Source organism: Penicillium maclennaniae (genome assembly GCF_028827695.1).
Source record: "Penicillium maclennaniae strain IBT 15551 chromosome Unknown utg000004l:1.0-3007600.0:1.0-3009580.0, whole genome shotgun sequence".
Classification (NCBI taxonomy): domain Eukaryota; kingdom Fungi; phylum Ascomycota; class Eurotiomycetes; order Eurotiales; family Aspergillaceae; genus Penicillium; species Penicillium maclennaniae.
Genome location: NW_026623216.1, coordinates 1,378,616 through 1,402,970, shown reverse-complemented (window position 1 = coordinate 1,402,970; position 24,355 = coordinate 1,378,616). Strand labels below are relative to the sequence as shown.

General features: G+C 48.7%; 10 protein-coding genes across 10 annotated transcripts; 4 read left to right on the top strand and 6 right to left on the bottom strand.

Annotated features, from left to right (window-relative positions):
• Nucleotides 1–835: 835 nt before the first annotated feature.
• Nucleotides 836–1,987, bottom strand: N7477_004702 (SEC14 family lipid-binding protein; the record flags this gene model as incomplete). The annotated part of the gene is made up of 4 exons (XM_056966365.1): nt 836–1,204; nt 1,279–1,650; nt 1,694–1,835; nt 1,905–1,987. The coding sequence occupies 4 exons, from the start codon at nt 1,985–1,987 to the stop codon at nt 836–838; spliced, it is 966 nt and encodes a 321-aa protein (XP_056823146.1).
• A 1,429-nt stretch (nt 1,988–3,416) lies between these two features.
• On the bottom strand, nt 3,417–5,219 carry N7477_004701 (fungal specific transcription factor domain-containing protein; the record flags this gene model as incomplete). Its single annotated transcript, XM_056966364.1, has 3 exons — nt 4,373–5,219; nt 3,903–4,287; nt 3,417–3,763 (listed from the first exon to the last, which is right to left on the bottom strand). The coding sequence occupies exons 1-3, from the start codon at nt 5,144–5,146 to the stop codon at nt 3,417–3,419; spliced, it is 1,506 nt and encodes a 501-aa protein (XP_056823145.1). The 5' UTR covers nt 5,147–5,219.
• An 832-nt stretch (nt 5,220–6,051) lies between these two features.
• On the bottom strand, nt 6,052–7,077 carry N7477_004700 (alkene reductase; the record flags this gene model as incomplete). The annotated part of the gene is made up of 1 exon (XM_056966363.1): nt 6,052–7,077. One exon carries the CDS (start codon nt 7,075–7,077, stop codon nt 6,052–6,054), a length of 1,026 nt encoding a protein of 341 aa, XP_056823144.1.
• Nucleotides 7,078–7,824: 747 nt separating this feature from the next.
• Nucleotides 7,825–8,885, top strand: N7477_004699 (NmrA-like family protein; the record flags this gene model as incomplete). Its single annotated transcript, XM_056966362.1, has 3 exons — nt 7,825–8,437; nt 8,504–8,666; nt 8,723–8,885. The coding sequence occupies 3 exons, from the start codon at nt 7,825–7,827 to the stop codon at nt 8,883–8,885; spliced, it is 939 nt and encodes a 312-aa protein (XP_056823143.1).
• A 1,230-nt stretch (nt 8,886–10,115) lies between these two features.
• N7477_004698 (glutathione S-transferase family protein) lies at nt 10,116–10,769 on the bottom strand (the record flags this gene model as incomplete). The annotated part of the gene is made up of 1 exon (XM_056966361.1): nt 10,116–10,769. The coding sequence occupies one exon, from the start codon at nt 10,767–10,769 to the stop codon at nt 10,116–10,118; it is 654 nt and encodes a 217-aa protein (XP_056823142.1).
• Nucleotides 10,770–14,045: 3,276 nt separating this feature from the next.
• On the top strand, nt 14,046–15,353 carry N7477_004697 (alpha-mannosyltransferase; the record flags this gene model as incomplete). Its single annotated transcript, XM_056966360.1, has 1 exon — nt 14,046–15,353. The coding sequence occupies one exon, from the start codon at nt 14,046–14,048 to the stop codon at nt 15,351–15,353; it is 1,308 nt and encodes a 435-aa protein (XP_056823141.1).
• A 519-nt stretch (nt 15,354–15,872) lies between these two features.
• N7477_004696 (protein kinase COQ8) lies at nt 15,873–18,039 on the bottom strand (the record flags this gene model as incomplete). Its single annotated transcript, XM_056966359.1, has 2 exons — nt 15,873–16,445; nt 16,480–18,039. The coding sequence occupies 2 exons, from the start codon at nt 18,037–18,039 to the stop codon at nt 15,873–15,875; spliced, it is 2,133 nt and encodes a 710-aa protein (XP_056823140.1).
• A 303-nt stretch (nt 18,040–18,342) lies between these two features.
• Nucleotides 18,343–19,338, top strand: N7477_004695 (urease accessory protein UreF; the record flags this gene model as incomplete). Its single annotated transcript, XM_056966358.1, has 3 exons — nt 18,343–18,496; nt 18,550–18,866; nt 18,895–19,338. 3 exons carry the CDS (start codon nt 18,343–18,345, stop codon nt 19,336–19,338), a joined length of 915 nt encoding a protein of 304 aa, XP_056823139.1.
• Nucleotides 19,339–19,808: 470 nt separating this feature from the next.
• On the bottom strand, nt 19,809–22,169 carry N7477_004694 (E3 ubiquitin-protein ligase BRE1; the record flags this gene model as incomplete). Its single annotated transcript, XM_056966357.1, has 4 exons — nt 19,809–19,982; nt 20,043–21,113; nt 21,167–21,901; nt 21,987–22,169. The coding sequence occupies 4 exons, from the start codon at nt 22,167–22,169 to the stop codon at nt 19,809–19,811; spliced, it is 2,163 nt and encodes a 720-aa protein (XP_056823138.1).
• Nucleotides 22,170–22,495: 326 nt separating this feature from the next.
• On the top strand, nt 22,496–24,322 carry N7477_004693 (transcription factor TFIIIB subunit BDP1; the record flags this gene model as incomplete). The annotated part of the gene is made up of 3 exons (XM_056966356.1): nt 22,496–22,533; nt 22,613–23,006; nt 23,186–24,322. 3 exons carry the CDS (start codon nt 22,496–22,498, stop codon nt 24,320–24,322), a joined length of 1,569 nt encoding a protein of 522 aa, XP_056823137.1.
• Between the last annotated feature and the right edge of the window lie 33 nt (nt 24,323–24,355).

Here is a 24,355-nt window from a genome sequence, read left to right as displayed (position 1 = left end):
AATTTGAACATCTTGGAATTACCATTGTCCAACATACGTGATACTTTTCTTACCGGTAGGCGCATGTCGTCGTGAAGTTCTGCGTCACCCCAGTCCCTCGTTGAAGGCCACTACTTTGAGTCCTTCCCTCGGTGTTAAGCTTTGTGTTCGGTTGTGGTTTACAAAGGCCTCCAATTTGTGAACCATTTGAGTCATGCTTGCTAATCATGCAGGCGGTGTGCTCATAAAATGTCATCTGTTCAGAGCTTTCGAATTCAGAGCGGAATTATCCAGCGTCTACTTATGACTTGATGGTTCGGAGATGTCTCTCATGAATATAATGTGCCAGGTTATGTCTAGCTTTTAGCATACTTATGTCACATTTCAAACTCTTCAAATTACTCCTTGCTTAATTATTGCGCATTAACTTAATCATTCATATCTAAAAAGAGAATTGTAGTCGTATCCCAACACATTGCAAAAGTTGTGCGCCTACCCAAATAGCCTTTCCATTTACGATCGATCGATGATTTGACGAAACTCCTCACTTGATACCATTAATTGTAACCCTTTAAAATTGACCCAGTCTTTCATGCAGGTATTTCTTGTTAAAATCTATTCATTGGCATGTCTTCTAAGTCTTCAGTTTAGCTTGATCGTCAAATAAACATTTGTGGAACAGAGTAACAAGCGACCACGAAACTTCATCTCATATGATTTTTTTGGACCTTCAAACATAGTATGCTGTGTGCAAAAATCAAAACTCACCACTATGTACAAGTTAGCACATACGTTGCCCCTGGATTGCTCCAGGGATGCTGCGGTGCCAATTAACAATTAATAGAAGCAATTTGCCTTACTCATTGGATTTCTCAATGCGACAGAAGGCGTTGCGTCGGGGTAGACCATTAGCAGAGCCCAAGAGTTCAATACAACCTCCCTGGAAAATGAGCGGCCCTTTGGAAAAGACTCCGCCCCGATTGGTCTTGTGGTACACTTCATCGACCAGCTCTCTGGCTGACTCGTCCAGATCTGGTTGATCTCGCCACTGCCATTCGAGCTCGCCGCCGTATTCCTTCGGTAGATCTGAAGGGTTGATATGGGAAAGCAGGAATGACTTTGACTCCGACGCGGAAAGAATGAAAATCTTTGAGCGCGTTTCGGGGTCGAACCATTGATTAATGGCCTCCCAGACAGATGTGAAGAAGGCAGGTGCACCCACAACCTATAGACTAGCTGATTAGAGAACTGACAAACAGTACATGTTGTAATTACTGGTATGCACGATGATCAACTCACAAATACCCGACCCAGGGTCTCTGGATAATGGGCTGTAGCGACTTTGCTGGCTTCCTGGAGGTATTTGCGAATATTCCAGAATTGGAACACGCTGACATTGCTTATGTCGACGATGTGTGTCGACGATAAAATCGGACGTCGCATGTCAGGTCGGGGAAGCTCAGACACCAATGGGAAGACGAATTGTAAGAGGTATAAGGCATGGAGATGGAGCAAGTGAATGGGCACTTCAGACTGAGCGTGGCTCTCTGGCCTTGGAGATTTGTCTAACATCTTCAGATACCCATCCAATCTCTTCTTAGTTAGCTGTCTGACTTGGAAGACATAGATAGGACGCCCTTCATTGTCACGGCGGCCAATCCATTGCGGATACTATCGCTGTTAGCGAGACTCCACAAAAAGGTAGACGACGTACCATTTTCCGGGACTCATCATACACCTCGACATCCAGGTTCTTATAGAACCCACGAATATTGTGCTCGCGGCGCCATGTTTGAAAATGGTTGAATTGCCGGAATGCGGCCCCAACATCATATCTCTGGGCTCGAAGAAAGCGACTAAAGAAGCATGATTAGCGACCACCATACAGTCGGATGCTCTAAGTTTATTAAAACATAAAAACATACAGAATCGTTGTATCATCGGCGTTCTGTGCTCTTGTGGAGTTCTTGAAGCCGTTTCTGGCACACAGATCCTTGAATTGATCCATTGCCGTCAACGGGTTCGAAGCCTTGGGCACAGTCTCATGAGCTGAAGAAGGACGCCCGGAAAAACTCGTTTGCTGCTTGGGTGAAGAAAGACTATGATCGACATCGATTATTTTCTCTGGAACCCCTTTTGTAGTTATCTCTGCCACTTCCATGATGCTTGAGTATGAAGAGAAGGTAATTTGAAACGTTGCTGATAAAGGAGTCGAACAGAAGTGCTTTGTTCTGAGAAATTGACCGCCAGGGTCAAATGTAGGGTCAAATGTGGGGTATTCTTTATAGAGAAGACGATCGCTTTGCTATACGTTGCTGACCAAGTTGGTCGGCACTCGCTGTGTGTGGCGCCGCCACTGGTCCGTCCGTACGTAACAGTTCATCGGGTGAAGCCATGTGGTATTGAACAAGGTTAATTCGGAACGAGTTAGCCCGGCTGACCGAGATTCAGGAAAACTAGAACAATTCTGATTGCTCGTCAAGTCCCAAATATCTGATAATTTTCTGCAAATGGACATTCGTTGCCGCGGGCTTGGTCGATCTCGAGGGAGAACGGTTCTCGGGATACTCTATTCCGCAAAATCGACCATGGATACTCAAGGTAATTTTAGTCATCTCGAGTGTAGGGTCGCATTTCGTATCCCCACGAATCCCTCGATTGAGAACCTGAAGTAGATAATCCGGGGTGTCTAACTTGGGAATCTTCATGGTGCTGGCAGTGTCCCAGTGCTATAGTGTCGGAGATCTATCCCATTCACCCCCGACCGAAGGGATTCCAGATCTTCGGTATTCAGGCCCACTCTCTGTCAACATAAACAACCCCAGTTAGTGGCCCAGAAGATTCTAGAAGAAATGAAAATTGCTACGAAACAAAGTTCCATGACGTGACTCTGTTGCTAAAGCAGGCTCGCCTGTAGTTCCTTGCAGAGTCTGTGATCAATGCAACACCATGTGGGGCTCTGCCGACGGACTACTGTGAACCGTTATAGTGATTGGATAACTGGAGATACGTCAAAGCTTGCGAGTGAAATTGCTTGAAGTTCCTCAGGCCGTCTCATCCAAAAGAGATTTATCAAATCTCAATATCAAGCCTAGTGACCCATGTATGATCCTACGCGGCTGTTCCAAATACCCTACAGAACTATGTATTCACGGCCTTGTTTATCGCACTTCGCCTATAGAATGAGAGGGAGTACGTATTGCATTCAAACGCATAGTCGGGACATATACCTACTTCAAGTACTGTCCTACGTCCAAGGCCTATAGTCCCCAATCGTATACCTCCTCGGCGTATCAAGATGGATCATATATGAGAAAAAGATATCCGTGGCACGACCAAACTCCTCGCTATTGCCTCAATGTAAGCCCAGTTGCTGCATTTGATATAATCACTGGGTGCTTGAATATGTATTGGGAGGTCATGAGTGTATTGAGAGGTCATGAGTGCACCCAGTCCGAGAAATCGAATCCAGATGAGGACCTGGGAGCATCATCCTCAAGTAAAGCCATCTCCACATTTCCGAAAATACTATTCGGGGATGGCTGTACATCTTGCGGTTTCACTGTGTTTTGGTTGCTATGTGATAGCGTTTGACCGTAATGTTCACTACTTATCCGAGAGGCCACCTGGAACAGACGACGCATGACAAACACAAAGTAACCTGACAGCGCATCTCGGTCAATATAAAGATGATCTAAAGCCACCTCTGCCTTTTTGATGTCTTGGATGCAAGTTATTGATCCCGGGGAGGCAGGGTCTGCTTTTAAATGGATGAGAGGAACAACTAGAGCATGGAAAAAAGCATACCTGGCGATCCATAATTAGCTAAAGGTCTGTACGGGCCAGACTTTTCAAAGGATCTCACAGGGTAAATGAAAGTGTCAACTTCGAATAGTGGCCGTTGATGATATATTGCGATATACGTCCGATTGTAGCCCGAGCGATCTTAAGTCCCTGCGCGCGACAATGAAGTTCATCCGGGTGTGTCTCTGCTAATGGTCCACTGTTCATAGACTTCGATTTCAGCCACCTTAGAAGCAATGGCCGGTGGATTAGCAGTCGAAGGCTTTGGTCACACAGGATTTGGCGGCGACGGGCTGCGACGTGCCAATCAGGCGTGGAGGAACGGTCGGTCAATTGCACACAGAAGGACGAACCACTATGCCAAGCGTTTATGATTTGTTCAACTTCATGAACATCTTGAGGTGTGATAGTGGGGGTGGCTAACAGACGGCGATAAATCTGATTCGCCATGCGATGGTAACTGGATTGCAGTATCAAGCCAGTGTACACTGTCGAGTCATCTGACTGTGTAGGAAAAAGTTCGCAAGAGGATGTGAGAGCCTGCAATAGCCTGTTTAGTTGATTCTCGAAATAAATTCCGGTTACTCACATTCTCATGAATATTAGAAACCGGCTTGATAGTTATCAACGCGTCCTCGGGCAGTAAGAGTGGACGACCGTAGATTTTTGCTGAACAGCTCTCGGCACAATAAACGCTCCACCATACTCGCCGTTGAATTTCCTTGTCAAGTTCACTGATATTCGTGTCCGAGGGCTCGATGTGAAGATTGAGAGCGAGTGCTATTCGAACAGCGGTCCCAATATAGTGTATACTCGAGTCGGGACTCGCTTGTTTCTGGGCAAATTCACTCAACAATACTAAACCTTGCACTAGAGTCATGTCACCTTTGTCTTCCATAGAAAGCTTCCGCACATGATCTTGCGCCTTAGCAAAATAAATCTTATCCACGTCTTGACGAGCATCAGTAGACAGCCATGCCCCGAAAGCCAGGACCATATTTGCCAATACCGGCATATGGCGTGAGGCTGTGTGGCTTTCGTACTCTGATCGAAACTTTCGCTCATGCAAGATGGGGTAAAGCGTGTGATAATGAAGGAAGTACCGATTGAGAAACGCTCTTTCGGCTCCGGTCGTTTCTGAAGGCTCAGGGGAGTGGAAAGATATTTGAGCTTGCGGTTCAGTGTCCATATGATTATCAGTCCCGAACTCCGGTGGCGCAGTCTCCACTGTATTGAGTATATCGTCCAAGATCGTAGGGTCAGATGGGAATGGATCATCGACTGCGAACTGTCTATTTGAATCGATGGAAGCTCGATCGATAGAGTCATCGTTCATGAGTAAGGCACGCGTGATTGTTTCCATCTCTCCGCTTGGAAAAAGCCTCCCAAGTACGGATTCGAGAAATTGCAGCCGGTTTTCCACTGCCGTCAGATGTCTGTGGAAGTGGTTAAATTGGAACTTCTCGTCTTATGCAACTGGGAATTCCGAAAGCTGGGACCAAACTCACTCCCGGGTCAAAGGGCTTCTAGTTACTTTGGAAGTGTATACACATTTCCGATCGTTGCGAACACATGACGAACATGGTTGCGTTTTTGAACACTGCGCCAAAGAGTCAATCAAGTCTGATTTCTCGAAGATAACAAAGTTCCCACGACCTTCGCTTTCCGTGTTCGGCATTCAAGACACTATTTATCTCGAGGTATTAGCTGTCAGTCGAGGACAACTTGTGAGAGCCCTTCTCTGACATACCGCTGGGATGTGCGAGTTACGTCCAAAATCGCCGGATTTAAATCTCGGCATTTCATCGGAATGACCAGTCTGAGTAATGACGAATCCTAGAGTCTGAGATTAAAAGAAAATGAGAGACGAGGATGATTTTGATTGTCTGCAAGCTCGGTGGCTACAGAATAGAGGCTAGACGCTTGACAAGGGGTGATTTCGCCTTTTAAGGCGCCGAAGTGGGGCGCTCATTAGCTAAACACTCGCAATCATCCATTTTCCGTAAGGGGGCCATGGATTTTGCCACCTGCCCTGAATGGAACGTTTTAGTCTTTTACTTTCTACTGCCCAAGTCCGCCATGACTGCCAAAAACGCTCCTTGTCAGTTTGACTACATTTTTCAGTCATTCGCTGTTAAATGATACAAAAAAGCCGCCTTAGTTGTATCTGGACAGGATTACCACTAGTGAACTTTGATTCGAAGTAAATACAAGCCATGGCGGCATCTATTAGTACATGTTATATCACACCGATTCAAGACAAAGACCTTAACTAGAGCTGAACTCCTTGCTGAAGGCGTAGTCAATATAGCCCTCCGGCCCTTGTCCATACATAGTGGCCGGGTCGAACGGTGCAAAGGGGATTCCTTTTTTGACCTTGAATACAAGATCTGGGTTCGAGATATAGAGGCGGCCAAAGGCTACTACCACATCATGAGCAGCGTATGTAGAGTCCACGGCCTTTTGAGCAGAAGCACCGTCGTAATTTCCGGCAACCAGAACGGGGCTTGCATCACCATATGCCTTGAGCAGCCAGTCGAGACCTTCCCCGTTGTCTTTAGCGTCCGATTCGCAAGCGTGAATATATGCTAGCTTTAACTGGGCCAGCTGCTGTACCACATCCGAGAATTGTGGCACGGGGTCTTCCATTCGCATGCCCTGGTATTTGCTCCAAGGGCTGAGGCGAATTGCAGTACGGTCATTGCCAATGGAGGCCGCAACTGCGCGCGTTACTTCTATAGCAAACCTGGATCGGTTCTGGATGCTTCCACCCCAGTTATCCGTACGTGTGTTTGAAACATCTTGCAGGAACTGGTCAACAAGATATCCATTCGCACCGTGAATTTCCACTCCATTAAATCCGGCACGGATGGCGTTCTCAGCCGCGACAGTGAAGTCAGAAATACTGGCATGAATTGCCTCTTCCGTCATCGGACGAGGCCGGTGCATCTCGTCACTGAAAGCGCTCTTCATTGGAACGTCGCTGGCAGAAAGCAATGGGTGGTTTCCTTTCTCCAAAAGCTCAGGATTAGCTGCACGCCCTAACGCCCACAGCTGAAGATAGATGTGCGACCCCTTGTCGTGGACAGCATCAGTAACTTTCTTCCAGCCGGCAATTTGGGAGTCATTATAGATCCCTGGCACCTTGGGATATCCGCCGTGTCGAGGACTGATGACAGTGGCTTCGGTAACAATAAGTGAACCTGGCACACTCGCGCGCTGTCGATAGTATTCTGTCACGAATGGAAGTGGAAGATGAGACTGATCTGCACGAAGCCGGGTCATCGGGGCCATAGCAACCCGCTGATTGAGGGTCTGTCTTCCGACCTTCAGGGGCGCGAATAGCTATGACATGGCTGCGGTCGGTCAAAGACGAAAGCTAGGTTCAATTTGACGACGAAGATGAACTGAGGCGGAGATGGGGAGAGCTTTAATCTAGTTAAGGGATAATGTTTTTTCCAACTCTCGCGATACCTTTCCTTTTATACCGATAGGGCCCCTATAATCCCCTGCCGGGACCTGGGTAATGCCGGACTGGGCCGGATTTGTCATTTATAGGCGTCCATAATAAACTAGGGGACTGTCACAAGCGGGAGACGCTACTCCGGCCCTGAATAACGACTATACGATACCCGTGTACCTGAATCATGACAATTTAGATTACCTAAGAAACATGCCATGCTTTGTTAAGCTCTGCCTGGTAATTGGACCTCTCGCCCTTTGTAAACCCCGAACGCCGTGTGGAGTCAAACCCCCACCGCATGGGTCCGGACTAGAGTGTACCGAGACTCTGTATGGCTGAGCAGGCTGGGATGTGGGTCCTTGATAAGATATCCGGCCGCTGGCTTGCCGCGATCCAGTCCTACTGCGGTCGATGACGGCTTTTGGTATCATCTAAAGCCTCGGGTCATACCTATTTAACCCGCAAGCTCGACATATAAAAGTCAACTTCGTTTAAGCTTCATCCGAAAGACTCTCTATCCGCCCGAATTCAACCGATCTTCGCCGATTCTCTTGTCTCCTCCGCGCTCCGCAACAAACATGGGTATTACAGTCGGTATTGCCGGGATCACTGGCAAATTCGCTCGTCTGGTTGTGAAGAACCTATGCAAATCCCCCGACGTTCAAATCCGCGGACTATGCCGTAACGCATCAAAGCTCCCCCAGCATTTCCGGGACTCGCCTCGCGTGACAACCATCCAAGGCGACTCTGGCGATCTAGAAACATTGCGCACTTTTGTTCGTGGATGTGATGTCGTGGTCTGCTGCTACCTTGGAGACAACAATCTCATGACTGAAGGACAGAAATTGCTTGTTGATGCATGTGATCACGAAGGTGTTAGGCGCTATGTCGCTAGCGACTACTGTCTTGACTTTACAAAGTTAGAACTTGGCCAGCACCCTGCGAAGGATCCGATGAAGCACGTAAAGGCCTATTTGGAAACCAAGGACAATGTTCAAGGAGTGCACGTCCTCATTGGAGCATTCATGGAGACTTTTTGGAGTGAATACTTTGGTATCTGGAACCCGACTGAGTGCAAGTTGACCTTTTACGGAAATGGAGACGAGCTTTGGGAGTCGACCACCTATGAAACTGCAGCCCAATATGTAGCGGCCGTGGCGATGGACCGCAGTGCCGTGGGCATGCAGCATTGTGAGTCAAATATTATTCCAGAAAGGAAAGATAACGTTTACTGACCAGCGACCTTAAAAAATTCAGTCCTCGGTGACCGGAAAACGCTGCGCGAAATCGCTGATGATTTTGCCGAGGTATATGGCAAGAAGCCTGAGCTTGAGCGCCTAGGATCTCTCCACGACCTCTATAACAAGATGCAGGCAACCTTCCAAAAAGATCCCTCGAATATCTATGCATACCTTGCCATGTAGGGTCATCTTCATCATTGTCTTTGTGTGCTTTGCTAATGAGTTCTCCTTATAGGTTCTACCAGTTCTACTGTACAAATGGTCAAACATACCTGAAGAAGGATTTGGACAACTCCAAATATCCCGAGGTTGTACCGGTCACTTTCAAAAAGTTCCTTCAGACCCACCAAATGGGGGAGTTAAGTGCCACGTACCAGAATGCAGGCTCAAATGCGTGAGAGCTCTTATTGTCTCATTGATCGTGAATAATCGGTGAAGCTTCGAGGAATAATGTCGTGTTGTTGCTCCTGCTTCGCCTCCATTCTCGACATACAAAATATGTGATACTTGGGTCTGAAAATACATCTCAAATGATGGAAACCTGGACCGATATAGTGTCAGTGAAAAAAAAAACCATCTCAGACGATACGACTCCATCAAGTGCACTGGGTTCTGTAAAGATGAAATGTCTCAGGGGGTGAAAATCAGTGTGATATTCTGAAGTAGTCGAATCAATGACATACCCATGGATACTGAGTCTTTCGTTCTGAAAGTATCCTTTTTGAATATAAATTGTAATTTTATCTTCTAATTGAAGAACAAATGCGAATATACATCAGACCGGTGCCGCACAATGGGACACCCGAAATACCCCCGGCATTCCGTTCTCCGTCCTGATCCTTTTACTGCGGAATTGAATGCACAGTATTGGATTCCACAGGTCTCTCTCGTTAGACCAATACGCTGGTCCGCAAATCGGCAAATCGTCTAGACTGCTTGGGACAATGTGGAGAAAAAACCATGCTTCATTAAAAGGAAGCCAGCTATTCTAGGAAATTTCAATAACAATTGCGGTGACGGGTTTAAACATGTAGGTGATGCTCTTTTGAGATGATTGCGAGGACTTCCAACATGAGTTGAAGATTTCGAATATTTAGACGTCGGGCTTGCGACATGAATCTGCTGAATCGCAATTATATCAAATATCAATCATGACTCGAGTCTCATCATTAAATCTGTCAGAGAGGATGACTGAATATGGAGATATGTGTAAGTGTGTTGAAGTAATGCTATGGGAGAAGTAGGCTAGAAGGCTACAAACAAAATCAAAGTAAATTGCAACAGTCTCTGGAACCATAAATTGGTTGTCACTCGAGTTGCCGCTAATATTGGGGACTGGCCAAAGTAGAGCATACTCCCTTACGGCACAGGGATCCCAATTGAAAACCATCTTTGATGGAGCTCAATATTGAATCCATTGGGGAAGATGGTACGTTAGTATGTGTCAGCGGAGCCTCGAACAAGACCGATCTTTCTCCCGAGAGGCACCACCATTCCTGGATGAGAACATTGAGCGCCTAATGTTGCTTACAAAGAGAATTAAAAATGAAGCCGTGCAGTCAAATATAGAATGATATCGGAACTGAAATAGGTATCTTTGGTTGACAGTTTTTAATTCGCAAATCCATTCACTTCCTTTGGGGGAGCTTGACTTCCATATTCAGAACCTTTTTCACGCCATCGTGACCCGATACTCTGTTTAACCAGGCAAACACAGCAGGATAATCGATTTCAAGGCTGATTGAACCGTCCGACACCCAAGGAATAATCTCAAGCCATGTGACAAAGGAAATATCAACGTAGCTAAATGTCCCATTGACCAGATATTCTCGACCGTCCAGTGACCGGTTCAGTACGGCCAAGACGCGCCGAATTTCGCGCATATAACGATCGAGCGCACTTATAACTCGCTCCTGGTGATGGACTTTGAACCAGACCGCCTGTCCAAAGTACGGTCCCTGGCCAGAAACTTGGAAATAAAGCCACTGTTTGGCGTGATAATAATCCGAACTGCCTGGTGTAAAGCTGATGATTCGTTCTTTGTCGTAGGTCCCGACCAGGTACTCAATGATTGCTCCGGATTCCCACAACGTGATCTCTGTATTCGGGTCTTGAATCGCTGGCACTCGTCCGTTTGGGTTGATCGCTTCGTAGGCGGGCTTCTTGAGCTCCGTGAAATCCATTAATTTGTGGATGTAGGGCACTCCGAGTTCTTCAAGGACCATGGCAACTTTTCTTGGATTGGGGCCTGCATGGTGACCGTAAAGAACAATTGGTTTCATTTTTTTTGGAATGGTCGTTGAGTATCAGTCAATCGAGAAAAAAAAGCCGATCAAGGAAAGTAATAATTTGAAGTTGAATTGAAGTTGAAATGCTCATATCGCAAAACCGGTTCCCTGACTACTCGACTGGATGAAGCTCAGAATATATGCGCAGGGAGTTTGTATGAGCGATATTGACACCTGCATCTGAAGGCTTCGAACGAATGTGGATCGGACGGAACACTGTCGACCGGGTGACATTTGACCGCCGAAAAGTCCGATGATTACGTATCAGAGCTTTAAAGGAAAGAGTGTTATTACAAATGTTCCGGATCCTATTCGAACGGGGCAGGACTAAGCCGCTCCCTTGAGATGACCAACACTATCAAGATTTGATTGCAGCATACATCCAGGGCAACAAACTCAATGGGACATTGTCTCTACCCACGGTGCATTTTTTTCCTATTGACTCTCGAAACAAATTTGTGATCGCAATGAATGATATGACGATCTTCGTTCGTACGTCCCAGAAGAGGCATTTCCTTCACATGGCTCAATTCTGCATACATATGCGTAGCAGGAATAGTCTATCCAGCATCTGATCAGTAATTTGATAAGCATAAATAATTCTTACTCAAGCTTTGCTTGAATTGAACCTAAGCTTAAACAGTATGCTTATAGACCGCACATTTGTCAATGAAAAAAGCAGTTGCAAACGAAGGAGATGGCTTGCTCTAGTCTATCCTTGAAGGTCAAGACCTTCGAATTGTTCTTATCACCATAAAGTGGAAGACTTGCCATAATACCTGCACTCCAGATTGTCTTCGATGATGATTGAGCTAAATCGCGTATGAAGACCATTTATTTATAATATCAGGGATCACCGAGGAATGCAAGCCATTGAAATAATTAAATTGACACAACCAAGTACTCCATGTTTCTCCTATGATACAATTCCAGAACATTTCAAGCTATCGACGCGTGTATAAGGGATCAGACAGAATGCACATTCACATTCTATTTGGCTTGAGACTAGAGTGGATTCAAGACGAGGTGAGAGCACTTTGCTTCGCGTTTGAATGCAATGCTGGCAATTGCCACAACGTGAACAGAAGAGTCTAAATTGCTGAGTCTCTCTGCACAGACCACACACAAAGTAATTCTGCTTCTTCAGCGTAAGAATTTGCCCGGAAGTATAGCATCCCCTTTTAACTCCACACTACAAGCAGAATCGACGCCCAGAGTCAGCGCATCCTTTCCCACGACTTCCTTTCATCTGATTATCTGCAAAAGCCGTTGAGAATCTTAACATTAGGCAGAATTTGCACCCGAAATAGTGAGTGAACCTGAAATTGAAGGTTAGGCAACGCGGTTCGCGGCAATAATAATTTAGGAGAGAACGGTGCTCACCTTGTCCAATTTTCTGCTGCGCGTAGGAGTGACAACTTCTGCTCTACAGACACGGGCCATTCAAGGCGGGTAGTGAATCTGAAATATCGGCTCATCTGCGATAGAGCTAGACGAGAAGGGTAGTTCAGCCTGCCAATAATGTGAAGGTGTAATTCAGGCGGAAGTGTCAAAAGTTCAGGTCGCGTACTCCGAGCCATCAAGGATTGCTTAAGTCCTGTCTCTAAGTCCAAGTAGTGTGAGCACGATATGTCATGCTCTTGAAGGGATTCTTTGCCTTTGCCTGGATGGGGCGGGCACATGGGAGGGGTCCGTAGGGCCGAGAAGTTGATATCCTGCAATTAGCGTAAGATATATGTAAGGTCTCAGTTGTGAATAGCTATCTTTTTATTTTAATCATTTTGATGATCCAGTTCATTCCATGGGTCATGTTTGGTGGTCAATCCTACAGAGGAACGTTATGCTCTGTGACTTCTATACGGAGTACACTCTACCGATGTGCTTCCATTGGTCCAGCGATTACCTGTGAGCCACAAAACCTTGTGACGGAAAAGTAACTTTTCCTGGAGACGCAAGTCAAATCGGGCTTCGGAGTAGCTAATAGCGGAAGCCGAAAGCGACCGAAGTAGAGTCTCGGCGCTCCGCGATGGCGTCTCGGAACACAGTGCCATGCCGAGGCCGAGCAATCGCGGCAAAATGTCTTCACACCACCATCCACCTCAAAAGACGAACCTCTGGCGACTCGTTGGCACATATTGAATGCCCTGTCAAGTTTCTGGTCGTGTGAAGTTCCCGATTCTCACTGACGAATTCCAACGTCTTCGGGTTTTCTGAGTGGCCTTTAGGTAAAGTTAAGAGGTCCGTTCTAGTAGGATTTATGTTTGGATATATATAGAAGTTGACGTGGCTCAGAGAGAAAGATTTTATTCGTTACTAATGATTGATCTAACGTAGTCTACCTTGATTACGCGCATAAGGCGCGAAAAATCTTCCAAATTATTCCGCTGAAAATCCGTTTGCGACATTTACCAATGGAAAATCTATAATACCTTAAGCAGTAAATAATGCTCATCTCCAAGTTGTGGCTTTTTTGAAAACGCACTCACCAAAGTCTTGGCAGGCCGGTTTGTCCTAATATTACGAGTCTGTAACGTCCAAATCCATCCCGATGGATAATTAATGCTGTTCCTTTCCCTCGGAGCTCTACCTATTGAAATACGACTATCCCATCAGACTATGATTGGTGACTAGATTAGACCCGAACGAGAGTCTCAATAGCAAGTCCTAACACCAGAATCTTCGTAATGCGCTCTCTAACCCCTAATGTACAGACGTCGCTCGAGCTTGACTGCGCATGGCTTTTCTTTTTAATTCAAGGACCAAATTTGCATATTTTTGATTGGAGATGTTTTGGTATGACTGTGCTTGTATTGTCCACATTGATTGATATGCCCCTAATAAGCAAGCGATCAGAGATATCAAATCATAATCTGGGGATTCACGTGCAAGGTATATTTACCATCGACATGTAAGGTAGGATCTGGTCCAGTCTTGATTCAGATTCTTATAGTCTTCTAGTGCTTGAGCCCTACGCCTGTAGATAGTAGGTGTAGTCTCGAAAGCTTATCTTGACGTGCCTTTGGTGGGGCCGTGCTCCACCACGGCCCCTTAGTCCCAGTGTTTCATTTGTTATGAAGACCCTAGGAATCCTAGGGCGCATTCTCTCGAGAGAGAGGCCCTTTCTCTCTAACACAAGCCCCCTCCGTCTCTCGGATGTCCGCACCATCGAGTCGCGCGTGAAACATCCCGCGCCCCATCGCAGTCACCTTGTCCGAATTAGCGGGTCCGGCTGATGGCAGTGCGGAGCTCTAAGGACCCTGCCAAGCCGAGATGCTCATACCCCGATCCCTGCTGCGCGCACGCACGTTGTTGACCGCGTTGGTCGTCGCCTCATTGCTAACATGGTCTTTTTTGCGCTGGCGTGACGGTATCCATTCTACCTCCGGGAACCCCGATGACGCGGGCCGGCCTGCGTCTGATCCCGATCTCGATCTCACCGCTGGACATCAAGATTTCTGGACAGCCCTTCAGGAGCTACTGGTGAAATATGCGCCCAATACGAATCCCATTATTGAGTATTCGAAGGCTCCGACAGAGGGGTTTAATGCGAAGGATCCTCAGCCAAGGCCGGAATACTTGTTTGTCGCAGAGGATGATGTTGAGGCAATGAAAGAGGCGCATACGGGGTTTGTGGGTGCTGTTTTGGCCTCGCCGCCGCAATTGCAATATGTTCCGGGTACCAAGGGTGTGGTCTCTACCGCTGGCGGCTCTTATCTACCAGTGTTGGTGATATCGCTTCGTATGCTGCGTCGGACGGGATCAGTGTTGCCCATGGAGGTGTTCCTTGCGGATGAACACGAGTACGAAGAGTATATCTGTGATGTGGTGCTACCATCACTAAATGCGAAATGCATTGTGCTTTCGCGCATTCTCGCCGCGGCCCCTGCCAAGATCGAAAAGTACCAATTCAAGCCATTTGCAATGCTCTTCTCATCTTTTGAAGAGATTCTTTTCCTCGACGCGGACGCCTTCCCACTCGAAGATCCCGATTCTATCTTGAAGAGCGAAGTGTTCCGCTCAAATGGTCTAGTAACTTGGCCCGATTTCTGGGCATCATCGGTCTCCCCCATCTTCTACGAAATCGTCGGCGCACCGGCACCACCTATGAATCTCCGCCAATCCACCGAGTCCGGTGAACTCTTCGTCTCGAAAAAGTCCCATCTCCGCACCCTGCTTCTCGCTACATACTACAATTACTGGGGTCCAACCCATTACTACCCTCTCCTCTCCCAAGGTGCCGCCGGCGAAGGCGATAAAGAAACATTCATCGCCGCCGCAATTGCCATGAATGAACGATTCTATCAAGTCAGCGAATCAATCTGCGCACTTGGCCACCGCAAAGAAGGAGGACTCGCCGGTTCCGCGATGGCGCAGTTTAACCCCATCGAAGATTTCGCAAACACCCGCAAAGGACTATGGCGCATTCGAGGCGATGAGGCACCCGCGCCAGGCGTATTCTTCATTCACGCCAACTTTCCCAAGTTCAATCCGGCTACTGTGTTCGATCAGCATGAGGTTAATCCGGCCTTTAATGACGATGGATCATATACACGTGCGTGGACGATTCCGGGGATGTGATTGGGAGGTTTAGTGCGAAGGTTGATATCGAGAAGGCTTTTTGGAAGGAGATTCTTTGGACGGCTTGTGAGCTCGAGGGTAAGTTTGAGAGTTGGAAGGGGGTGGATATGATTTGTGATAAGACTAGGAGGTATTGGCAGAGTGTCTTTGAACACAAGCCTTTGCCTTCTTAGGGGGTCCTTTTCATCGGGTATCTTTTCCTCGACATTTGTAGTATAAATGCTGTAATGTGGTCTTGATAATCGCAGTTGAATCCGTGTTGCATTTGCCCTCCACTTGCGTTCTCTCTTGATCATGTACTGTACAACTCTCAGCAAGACCTTCAAAAGTAAATTGTCTGACTACTCGGAAGCCTGGCCTCATTGACCACGCTTGTTCACGTCCGTTTACTCCAGCCACACAGTCATCAACGTGAGAGAGGTGAATCCCAAAATTTTTTGATCTATTGTACAATAATCTTATAATACATAACCATCAAATCTAGCCATCTATATCTCGTCCACATTCTACAAGGTAGATTCATTGCCGCGCATTAATCTGCAATCCTTTCGCTTCCGCTTTCCGGATAGCCTCAGCAAACAACTCCTTACAAGGGACCCGACTCCCCAATCTCGCGCAGAGCAAGAAAGCGCCACTCAATTTCCGGTGCAAGCTATACGTTTCCTCCGGCGGCGGCGCCAAACGCTCTCTGATCATTATCGGAATGAGCGCCCGCACACGATCCGTGATAGTCTGATTGCGGAAATCGTATAGATCAGGCGAAGAGCGCATGAATGGCTCCGCGATTGTTACGACCGATGTAACGTGAGCATCCGCCATAGTCTGGCTCTCCATGCCGGTAAGGTATCCCAATTTCATTGAGAGATCCTGGCAAAGGGCACGGTCATTACGAGATGCAGCGACGAGAGTGCGGACGTAATTCGAAATGAAGGATTCGGGATACTCGCGCGAAGCACCGAAATCAAGGAGTTCCAGACGGTTAGTTTGTGCGTTGTAGAGGAAGTTTGTCCAGTTGGGGTCCGTCTGCATGTAGTGGAATTCTGTGATTTCGCGCAAGCAGAGACGCATGATCTGGGTTCCGATCCAGTCGCGCTGTTCTTGGGAAAAAGTCTTGGATTTTGGTGACGGCTACGCCCTCGAGCATTTCCATGGTGAGGACTTGTTTCCCGGAGGCTTCGGGCATGACTTTGGGGACGACAAAGACCGGGTCATCGGCTAGGAGGCTGCGGAAGCGAGCGCCGCATTCCGCTTCGCGTAGATAGTCGCATTCCCAGGCGAGTTCGGTACGGGCATTGGCGATTGTCTTGTCAAGGTAGAGGCCTCGAGGGAGGAGGCGGGTGGCTGTTAGGAGAATTGAGAGATTGTTCAGGTCAGAGTCGATCGAGTCGGCGACACCGGGGTATTGGACTTTGACGGCGACGGGCTTGCCGGAGCTTTTGAGGACGGCGGAGTGGACTTGGCCAATTGAGGCGGCTGCCATGGGGATTTCGTCGAAGGAAGAGAACAAGTCTCGCCAGTTGGGTCCCAGGTTGTCGGAAAGAACTTTGTCGCGCTGCCATGCAGGCATGTAGTCAGCACGATCCTGGACGCGCTGGAGCACTTGTTGGATCGGCTCAGGAAGCATATTGGAATCTTGAATGCTGAGCATCTGGCCTAACTTGAGAGCTGCACCTCGCATCTTCGACAGCTTGGCGACCATTCGTTCCATGTTACCGGCACTGAACATGACAGAGCCGGTATCTTGGCTGCCACTAGCTCGCCGAATCGTCTCACTGACGGCACCAAATGCCATCGAGGTTCCCAGTCCAGCATACTCCCAGAGTCTACCAAGTCGAGAAGACGGGACTCGAGATTCCAACATCTGATAAGGCACTTTTTCTTCTGTCACCTGCGGTACCACCACATCCTCGGCGACACTGGCGCCCAGCTTTTCCATCTCCTCTTCCTGAGCCTTCGCAAAAACTTCAGATTGAGGCTGTGATACTTCGGTCGGCTGACTTGGCCGAGGAGGCTCCGCTGGCGGCCATTGTTGTTTGGGCGTTGGCTTAGACGTCGGCTTGCCCGAGAGCATGCGACCAACCCTTCGACTGTGGAAAAGACCCTGCATCATCTCTTCTGGGAGCTCCTCCGCAGCTTGTTTCTCAGGGTTTGCTGCCTCATGGAAGACATCGGCGTTCAAGCCATCGCCTACACCAGCTTGCACATTGCCCGCAGCTTTAGGAAGCTTTACTCTAGGCAGTGCAGATAGATCCGGCTTAATGTGCTTCGACGGCTCGTAGAATACATCCTGCTGCTGGCTAACGTTCAATGCGTCAGGTTTCTCATTGCCGTCATACTGAGCGGCGGAAGCCGGCACCTGGAATTCAGCTTGACGTTGTAGCTTCCGGGCGACATCCGGAGGGGGCGTAGTTGCATTAGCTTGGGGGGTGATGGGCTTGTCGGCCGATGGCTCGGGAGCGGTGGTCGGCGAAGGGCTTGGTGGCGAGTCACTGAATCGACGCGCCAAAGCGGCGGCGGCTTGTGCGGTCAGGACCAAGCCATCGACCTGGCCCTTGATGCCCTTGGTCAAGGAGGAAGTACGCGTGTAGACATCGAGTTGGTGCTGACGAATGGCCAGATGCCTGACAGCGATAGTTTTGGAGACGTTAAGGAACTGGATAGCATCCAGCAGACGCCTGCCCGACATTGTTGACGGAGAAAGCTATCGCATATCGGGGCAGAATCGCAGGCGGTCGAAAGCCGGTGGGCCAGAATTAGGCGATCGAGTAATAAGATTGAATAAGAAGATGACCTAATGCCGGGGAAAAAGTGAATAATAGTGAACAGTCACGCTCGAGATAGAGAATCTGCCGGGAGCACACGGCCGACTCCGATAACCCACTTTATTCTGCCGATCGCTGCCGATGCCCTTTATACTCCGCTCATCGCTCTTGCGACCACTTTCCCTTTTTTTTTCCGGCTTTCACATACCCCAGATTTGACATATCCAATGTTGCTTGAACCTTCAGATCTCCAAAGCGAGATCGCTCAACTTGAGTGCCGCCTTCAAGAAATGCGAGCTCAACTCGACGCCTCTACATTCTCCAGCCCACCTTCCTCCTACCCCGATAATAAAATTCCTTGGACAATGCCTTCAAGTACTGGTAAGTCTAGTCGAAGAAGCCTTTTTACCAGGATACAACTAATAATACTTTAGCCTTTTATAATAATAAATTCCGTGCGGATGCCACCCGCTCCTCATCTCTACATGCCCTCCTACTTCTCTCCGACTCCGCGCTCCCATTAGGCTCATTCGCATACTCCAGCGGGCTGGAGTCCTACCTCGCCCATCATAAGTCTCAGCGCGCCAATCCCGTAACATCATTTCACCGCTTCCTCAAACTCTCCATTGCCTCGCTCGCAAGCACATCACTCCCGTACGTGTTAGCTGGCTACCGTGCGCCCGAAACATTAGATACCCTCGACAACGATCTCGACGCGTCAACACCATGCATTGTCGCACAGCGCGCAAGCGTGGCTCAAGGCCGAGCATTAATTGGAGTGTGGAGAGCGCGCATTTCGAGTCAGCTTCGCTGTGCCCACAGGCACCGATGCTGGCGCCGACGCTGCAGTTTCAGCGATTGATGGATTTTCCGATGCATTGAAGACAAAATTTGATAGTCAAGATGATTTGGGTCCTATGGGCCACTTTGCTCCATTGTGGGGTGCTGTCTGTCGAGCCATGGGCTTGGATCTACACCAAACGGCTTATATCTTCGTTTTGAACCATGCCAAGGCTGTTCTTAGTGCTGCAGTGCGAGCTTCTGTGATGGGTCCATATCAGGCGCAGAATATTTTGGCGAGTCAGACATTGCAGGATACAATCATATCGCGCATTGAGCGCGAGTGGGAGACGGAAGTCGAGCAGGCAGGCCAGGTTGTTCCTGCTCTGGACTTGTGGGTTGGCAGACACGAATTACTGTATAGTAGAATCTTTAATTCATAGAATTGGAGCCATGACTGTATGAGACTTGGCATTTGCATTCGTATCTCCTTTTCCGTTTCGAACATAGTACTCCTACATAATCTAGAGCGAAAGCTGAAGATAATCAAAGTGCACCTCTTGGAAAATCGTGGGTATCCAAATAGGTCACGCTCGTTCACTCAGCGCCCCCTGAACCAGAGATAATCGAGAAAAAGAATCCACCGATGCATCGGTCGTAAAGCCGTCACATTGTAAAAAACAAGCCCTGTGGTAACAGAGCGTAGACTCATCAAACGCCGGCCCCAGCCGTTCCCGAAAGCAGCCACCAAACACCGCACCATGACCAGTCCAAAAGTGACCACTAAAAAGGAGGATAAGGTGAAGAAGGAAGGAGAAGACAAAGAAGAAGAAAGAAAAAAAAAAAGGAAGAAGAGGAAAGGGTTATAATACACGAACAGAATGATTGAAAACATGAAGGGGGACGAGAAGGATCAGAGGGTGATGTGCATGTGGTCATTGCTTCCAAATGATTTGTTGCAGTTGGGACATTTGCGTGATCGTGAAGTGAGACGTTCTTCAACACAGTCCTTGCAAAGAGTATGACCGCACGTCTTGATCACCGTATCCTTGAAATTGCGGCGACACACGGTGCACAGGACCAGTGACTAAGGAGGTTTCAAAGTTAGCGGATTCATATAGTTCATTAGAGCGCCACACAAACTTACCCTCAGCATTTCGTATTCCGAAGAGGAGTTGCCGAGACTCTTTCCTTTCCAACTCTCCAGATTTTTGTTGGTGTCGGCGAGAGTCTGTTTGAGGCCAGCGATCTCGGTTTCTGCCTGGCGCAGGGCAGATGAGGTGCTCCCGAGAGTCGCGTCCTTGGAATTGGAAAGGGCTTTCAACTCGGACACTTGGTTCCTCAAGCCCTCCACCAGAATGTTACTCTCGTTCAGTTGTTGCTGAGTAGCCCGGTGCTTGTTGAGCGCTGAATTGAGGGCCTCTTTGGTTTCACTCAATTGCTTGTCCATGTTGGATAGTAATGAGCGGGCCGCAGATTCTGCCTCCTTCAACTGTGAGACGATATCAGAGGTCTTTGAATTCTGCACACGAAGGGTGCGCACTTCAACATCACGGGCTTCCTTGCTCTTCATAGCAGCAAAATACTTCTGGTCAGCCTTTGACTTCTCAGCTGTCAACCGCGCAACCTTCTCTTCTAAAGCACCAAAGTCCGTCACCTTTTGGGACGCTAAGGTAGAGAACTTCTTGTAAGCAGTTTGCATGGAGGTCAACTCAGTATTCAGCATAGAATATTGACGCTCCAAACTGGAATACTTAGTCTGGAGTTCCTCAAGCGGCATCTGAGTCACATCTTCAGAGGCCTTTGGTCCATCAATCTGCAGGCGCAGCCTCTCGATCTCTGACTCCAAAGCTGTAATCCGAGCCTCTCGAGCATCTGCCAGTTCTTGAAATTTGATACTGGCCGTCTTTTCTTGATCTTGTGCGGCCTTACGCATCTGCTGATCGGCCAGGAGCTCGTCACGTGCATTTCGTATCCGCGCCAGGTCGGTTTCCGCTCTTTCAAGTTGAGCCTCTTTTTCGGCAACAGTGCTTTGCGCTTCCTCGTCCACCTGCGTCTTGTATGCAGTTCTTTCCGAGCGGTATTTCTCGGCCTCCTCGCGAAGTTGGACGTTCGTGGCTTCGAGATGGTTAATGCGCTTCACGACATCCTCATACTGTGATCGCAATTGTTTGAAGAGATCCGTGTGCGCATAATCATCGTCGGTAAGTTTAGAAAACTGCATTTCATGTCAGTATACGTTATTAACCTCATGAGGCCTTGTGAACATACCTTGACCTTAAGCTCAGTAGATTGACGGAGCAAGCTAGTATTTTCTGCCTCCAACTTCTGCAATTGTTCCTTCTGCTTATCCGAAACAACTCTCAGCTTATTATTGGCTTCTTCTAACTCTCCGCTGCGATCTCCGACGGGGGTGCCACCGTTCGCAGGTGAGGATTCCTCGCGTTTCGTTGGCACGGCTTCAATATTCGGTCGGTTTCCGCCCATAATATATTGTTTGTCCAACTTCGTAGCTGTCAAGCTCCTCGCGCGATCAAGTTTCTTCTCAGCGACCATGTACCGCAGAGACGCTGCCTCTAGGCTCTCCTCCAGCTGTTGCTTTTCGGCCAGGGCCTTGTCCAATTCGGCGACTGTGACCTTCTCTTCAGCAAGTTTCCGAGCCAATTTGCTCTGAAGTGTTGTAATATCAGGAGAAACATCAGCCAATTTAGATTGAAAGTGGTTGATGATTTGGCGGATATCTTCCGACCTGGAGTTCAGATGCGACTCGAAGCCTTCGGCGTCTTCAAACTGGAGTGAGCTTTTGAACCCCGACTCTTTGACATCCTCCGAGCCCAGGAGGATCTTCACTTCATCGATCAACTGGTTGAACCAGGAATCGATGACACGAAGATGATCATTATAATGCGCCGCTTTCTTTGACATCTGACTCAATCGCGACTCTAAAGTTTGCTTCTCTCGCTTGTATTCGTGCATCTGGCGCATTATCGCATCTTTTTGGACGCGCTATCACGAAGATTAGCCTGGGGGTTCGAAGCAGAGGAGAAAGGCTCAAGTTCTTTCGCCCAATTCATTCAAGGGCAAAACATACCTCCAGGTCGTCTTTCCAGGGCATATCAGCATCCGGATGGGGCTTGGCGGCCCCATTCGCGGTGGTCGCCTGCTTCTTTAAAGGCGGGGCCGAATCATTGTTATCTGCGGCAGGCCTCTTCCGGTCTTCCATTTTGACAAGACCGGACTCTGAAGACACAACGGGGGATTCGGCGGCCGGCATCAGTGGCTAGACTGGCATAGGAGAGAGCAACTGATCACCACGGAACCGTCACTCTGTCAGCCCTTGGGAGACGCTGGAACCGTGACCAGTCTTGGTAACAGCGATCCCAACGTTTAAAGACTTTTAGGGATGCAATGTAAGAGGAAATAGGCGAGAGAAGCGAGAGTGTATGTTGAAGGGGCGGGATGACTGAGATTGAAGGAGTTGAAGACAGGAGGATTTTCAACGAGGTTTAGCGTTCTGCTTAGCGCCTCCCACGTGATCACCCAGCCCACTCCCTCCGCGCAACTTTTCTGATCTTCAAGCCAACCCCGCCATCTTCAGAAATGGGCAGCCATGAAGTCGTTTTCGAGTTCTGCGATTAGTAAGTGTCAATCTACAATCCTCGGACTTGCAAAAGAAACCCCACTAATTGTGCATGTATAGACAAATCGGGCAAGAAGTTTGCCCCCTAAGGCGCCGACACGCCGAGCCGCACCGGGACCGGCTCCTGCGCGTAGACCCAGTGCAGTCTCACAGTCGCAGACTCAGTCTACCAAGGCCTCGCTGGAGCGAGATGCCACCGAGCAAACTCGACGACCCTCTGCAACTCCTGCGATTTCGGTGGAGCCGGAGTTGGACGACAATGCGCCTATCGCGGTGGCTCCTCAGGAACCCGCCGCGGCTGCTCCCAAAGCTACCGCCACGGCAATTTCCATTCCTCACCCTAAGCGCAAACCCTCTATCTCCACACCTACCCTCCAGCAAGCAACTGTACCCGCACCTACACCCGCATTCGCGCCTGCACCCAAACGTGGACGCGCACCTTCTCTTACTCACGATGTCCCCACCTCCCCCGTACCGTGATCGCCGAGCCGCCGATTGTGCCGTCAATTGAACTTGAAATTGAGCAACTTGCACCGGTACTGCAGGAAGCTGCGCAACCGGGTGAAGATGCCGGGACCGAAGAGCCATCATCTCGCGCACAAAGAGCTGCACCTCCAAACGCTTCTGCTGCGTCCCTTCGAATTCGACAGGTCAGTTATGCGAAGAAGACATCGGAGATCACCAAGGGTCGTAGGAGGACGTCTGTACTCGCCACTTCTTCTTCCTCTCAGGGAGTTGTACCTACAACTGAAGGCGCAAGTGAAACACCTGCACCTTCATTGGACCCATCCACTCCAGATCCTAGCCAAGCGGCTGCTAAGGGGAAGCGAAAGGCATCCAAGGCCAGCACCGAGGCTGATGGATCCGAGAAAGCGAAAAAGGTTCGGCGCCGGAAGCGTGAACCCACTCCTGAAGGTGCAGAGCGCGTGGAGATCTTGCCCAACGTCGTCAAAATGTCGGAGTTGTGCAAGGATCTGAAGACTGGAAGGAAGTCAAAGCGTGAGACCGAATTGCGCAAACTTGAAATCGAGGAACAGGAGCGGAAGTGGAAGGCTCAGGAAGAAGGCACAAATGGTACGCCCGTCAAGAAGACTGCCGAACCCGAGAACAATCAGGAAGACCGCCTCCCTCCTCCCAAGCCTCAAGCTGGTCCAGTTATGCGCATTGTCAACGGTGAGATCGTCCTTGATACAGCATCGCTCGAGGTGGACCGTCACGCGGATGCTGCACGAAGCGCTGGAGATCTTGAGGATGTCGTTGAGAACCAACTCACGCGCAAGATCAATCAGGCGACATACGGCAAGCGTTCTAAAACGGAGACCTGGGATGAGGAATTGACCGATCTTTTCTACCGTGGACTGCGCATGTTTGGTACCGATTTCATGGTTATCAGCAAACTGTTCCCTGGAAGATCCCGTCGACAGATCAAACTGAAGTTCAATAATGAAGAACGACGCGACCCTCAACGTATCAAGGATACTTTGCTGGGCCCTCGTGAAACGATCGATATTAAAACCTATTCGGAGATGACCCAACAGACATTCGATGACCCGAAGGTCATCCAACGAGAACTTGATGATGAGAAGAAACGCATCGAAGATGAGCACGAAAAGGAGAAGCAACTTCAGGAGGAACTGATGCGCAATCCTACTGGCACTGGCAAGGACGAGAATGCTGAAGGCGACAAACCACCCACCAAGGTTAAAGGACGTGGCAAGAAAGCCAAGGCTCAGAGTGGAGGTACCGAAGAAGTACTGGGCTCCATCGACGATATCCCGATGGCCTAGTCTATAGTTCTTTGCTGTCAACTGTACTTTAGC